The 4,185-nt window shown below is 35.3% G+C and overlaps 1 protein-coding gene across 1 annotated transcript; it reads left to right on the top strand.

Annotated features, from left to right (window-relative positions):
* LOC107647430 (protein FAR1-RELATED SEQUENCE 5-like) lies at window positions 2,921-4,088 on the top strand. The gene is made up of 3 exons (XM_016351505.1): window positions 2,921-3,420; window positions 3,508-3,908; window positions 4,033-4,088. Exons 1-3 carry the CDS (start codon window positions 2,921-2,923, stop codon window positions 4,086-4,088), a joined length of 957 nt encoding a protein of 318 aa, XP_016206991.1.

The following is a 4,185-nucleotide window of genomic DNA, read 5'->3' as shown; positions in this document are numbered from 1 at the left end:
ATGAAATTGTCTACATGTCTCAATCCCAAAAGACTTTGAACACTCTAATTTTAACTTGGTTTGTAAATTAAACAAAGTTATTTATGACCTTAAACAAGCTTTAAGAGTGGCACATAAGGCCATGCTTTTAAGTGTGGTAATCTGTAAAAAGCGTGACGATAGATCACTAAAAGTGTGGTAATAGAGCAACCGCCATACTTGCAGATATAACCCTTTTAAAAATACGACGATAGCTCAAAAAACGTGAAAAAAAGTTATTGCTGTGCTCTTTTCAATTTTTTGCTACGCTCTAAAAACATGACAATAGAGGTATTTTCTTATAGTGATTTTTGGAGACACTTTTTATTTATTTTATTTTTTATTTACAAGTTAAATTATTTTACTATCTTCGTCTCTGATTGGATACGTAATATTTTGCAAAATTTTTTCTAATAAAAAGTTATTAATCGAAACAAAAAGGTTTCACCATTATTACATAATGCAATGTAGTGAATGAAAAAAAACCTGCAAGATATATATACAGTGATAGTGGTCAAAGTCAAATAGTGCCCAATTTGATACCTTTGTTCATTTTTTTCATGATAATCAATCATGTCATAGAAAATTTTAAAATTGAAAGTGAATACATAGTTGCCAAAATAAAGCTGTATTTGTGCATGCATGACAATGACATTCTTCACTACTCTAGCAAATTATAAATATACTTGTGCTATTTTATATATACATACACACTCATTGATTGTATATACAAGAGTCTTCTCTTCCAATTTGAAAACAAAACAATATATATAATCATGGCAAAGTATATATATTAGTAACTTTGCTTTGCTTATTACAGCAATTGGTAAACATAAATTGAGAAATAAGGTTTTAAATTGGGGATAGAAATTACATTACAAAAAAAAAAGTTTACTTCACCATATCAACTAGTGTTAACATATTAGCGTGGCATGTCACCTCAATTTTTTTATGGCTAATGTTGGGTGAAAACTGGTTGAAAGACTACTATGAGTCTTGAAGTCTAATTGAGGATAAAATTAGGTAATTATAAATTAGAAAAGTATAGGTGAACAATAATTTTAGTGAACAATATAAACAATGGGGTTACAAATGTAAATTACTCTTAAGTTTATTTAATGGTGTAATTAATTTAATTAGAATAATAATCATTTTTTAAAATTTAAAAAATCATCTTTTTGGATAAAGAACAGTTACACGTTTCCTATCCCCTGAAACCATATCTCATCCCTCTCTTGGTGGTCCTTACCAATAACGAAGCCAGTCTTTCCCGCCCACTCACGACCGACGCTGCCTCCCCTATTCCGATGTCCGGTCAGCCCCCCAAGAGGTGAAATTTTTTTTCACCACACTCCATAATCAGCGCACCGTGCAGCCCACCCCAGGTCTCCGTGAAGACGCACTGTGCAGCCCTGCAGCCCAAAGCTTCCACCATTGCAGCCTCATCGTCACCGACTGATCCGGTGTAATACACGGGAGAGTTGCGGCTCCCGTTTCATAAGTACGTCACCTCTCATAGCCATTTTAATGGAGGAGAATTCTGTTGAACCGAGTTGTCTCGCGCCAGATTCTTTCACTGGCGACATTACTCCGCATTTGATCGACAACATGCTAAATTCGTTCAACGAAAAAAGTGAACATTTGGACAAGGTAAACAATGTATCTTATTTATGTCAGACGTATGTTTATTTTCATATAAATTAGATGGTTATTAAAAGATCAACATTGTTAATCCATTATGATATTTTATTACAAAAGAAACAATTTGGATGGTGTTCTTGTCCATTCATGTGGTTATTAGTTAAAGTGTAATATATAAGTGGATGATCCCGTGAAAGGATTAGTTTGAATTTTTTCTACCTAAAAAGAGAAAACAATTACATTTTTAGAATGGTGGAATGTTATAATACAATGTACTAGTTAGTTGTTACTACTTACTAGTTACAGATTGGGTTCTTGTTAAGCTTTTATAACTAGTTACAATGAACCATGTGACAAGTTCTAAAGAAGATGAAGTTAGAAATTTATTTACTGGATATGATGAATTGTTACAATACCTCTTTAATAGGTTACCCTGACATATTTTGAATATATGTATAGTATTAAATACAAAAATTTTGCCCATGGTTGTGACTAAAATTGTTAGAATCCCCATCTGTATGCTATCAAACCATGCATGCACTAACAAATTTGGATAAATATGAAAGAAAATTATAGGAGCTAATAACGAGACTTTTTACATGATAGTAGAAGACTCTATTTTAGTTTGTGTAGTGATACTTGATATGTGGTGGATTTATGCATTCTCTATATAAATAATAAATACAATACTAACTGGTTAGGTGCCACTTTGTATGAGTATACTTTCATTGTTCTGAATTTGTTTAATTCATGCATATTAATAAATTTTAATATCATATTTTTGGATATAGTATTAATAAAATGTATTTAGTCGGTATTTTATTATAGTATCTATTTACGTTGTGTATGTTTGATTGTAGGCCATAGAGTGTACGGAAATTACTGAGTTGGGATGTGATGACACGAAACTTGTTGATGAGGTTCAGACTCTATTTTATTGTTGTTTTTTCGTTAACCGCATGTTTGAATAGACCATTAATCGTCGTGTGCCTGAAATGATGTCTATTTTGAACTGATTTGCAGTTACCAGACCATAATTGCCTTGCCGACGATGAAATACCAAGAGTTGGGATGCAGTTTGAGCATTTGAAGTTGGCCTAGTATTTTTATGCGACCTATGCAAAAAAAAGTTAGTTTCATAAGTAAGATACAGGCCACAAATTTTGACAGGATGACAAAGCAACCGATCAACCAATCTATCCATTGCAATCGGGAGGGTTTCCGGGGGTCTTGTGTCAAGGCACCCATATGAAAGAACACAATGGCAGGTATGGGATGCAGAGTAAGAATATTTGCAAAGTTCGACAGGGAAAAGCATGATTGGGTCTTGTTGAAGGTTGAACTAAATCACTCGCACCCGTGTTCAACTAAGAAGGCGGTGCACTACCATGAGAATAGGGAGTTAACAATGCATGCGAAGTGTATCATTGAGGTTAATGATGAGGCAGACATTCGACCCAACAAGACCTTTCTAGCATTAGCCAATGAAGTTGGTGGGCCTTCGAACTTGGGCTTCTCAGAGAAGGACGTCAGGAATTACATTTCATCAAGACTCCAATCCACAAATGGCAACGCATATGTCAAGGAGATGCTGAACTACTTCATGCGAATGAAGGAGTTGAATCCGAACTATTTTTATGCAGTGAATATAAATGAGGATAACAAGTTTACGAGTGCAGTTTGGGTGGATGCAAGGTGTAGGGCATCTTATGAATACTATGGAGAAGTGGTCTCATTTGATACCACATACAGCATGAACCGGTAAAATGTATTTAAGTTCACATTGTTTAATTATTTTATTATTTTTTATTAGTTTCATGTTTCTAAATATAGTTGTTCGTCCTTTAGGCATGGATTTCTGTTCGCTGCTTTCATTGGTGTGAACCACCATGGTAAGTCTACTTTGCTAGGCTGCGCTCTGCTAGGTAGTGAGGAGATCCCGAGTTTTGAGTGGGTGTTCACACAATGGCTGGAGTGCATGGGAACGGCACCGAAGGGCATCATCACAGACCAATGCAAGTCTATGTTTGGTGCAATTAAGAAGGTCCTACCCAATACACGATACCGGTGGTGCATATGGCATATAACAGAAAAGATACACAACAAGCTTGAAGGTTATTCTAGGTTCAAAGAGTTGAATGCTGAGTTGAATCACATTATATGGAACTCTAAGTCGGTTGATGATTTCGAGGATCATTGGGCTGAGTTCATTGATGAGTTCAACTTACATCACAACAGATGGCTATCAGGTTTGTGTCTTTTTAGGAAAATCATGTGCCGAAAGTGCTTAGATGTTGTTGTGTTCTTGTATTCTGTTCTGGAAAAACGTTCTTATGCATGGTTTTGTTTTTGGTGGGTTTGTTTCTTTTTTAGATCTGTTTGAAGACCGACACATGTGGGTGCCTATCTTTTTCAAGGGTCAATTCTAGGCTTCCATGAGGAGTATGCAGAGGAGTGAGGGGATGCATTCCTTCTTTGGTGGATACTTAAATTGTAAGACTAGTTTGGTCCAGTTCGTCCACGAGT

Source organism: Arachis ipaensis, chromosome B06 (genome assembly GCF_000816755.2).
Source record: "Arachis ipaensis cultivar K30076 chromosome B06, Araip1.1, whole genome shotgun sequence".
In the NCBI taxonomy this organism is placed as follows: domain Eukaryota; kingdom Viridiplantae; phylum Streptophyta; class Magnoliopsida; order Fabales; family Fabaceae; genus Arachis; species Arachis ipaensis.
The sequence above is the reverse complement of the archived record's forward strand: the minus strand, read 5'-3'. Positions and strand labels throughout refer to the sequence as shown.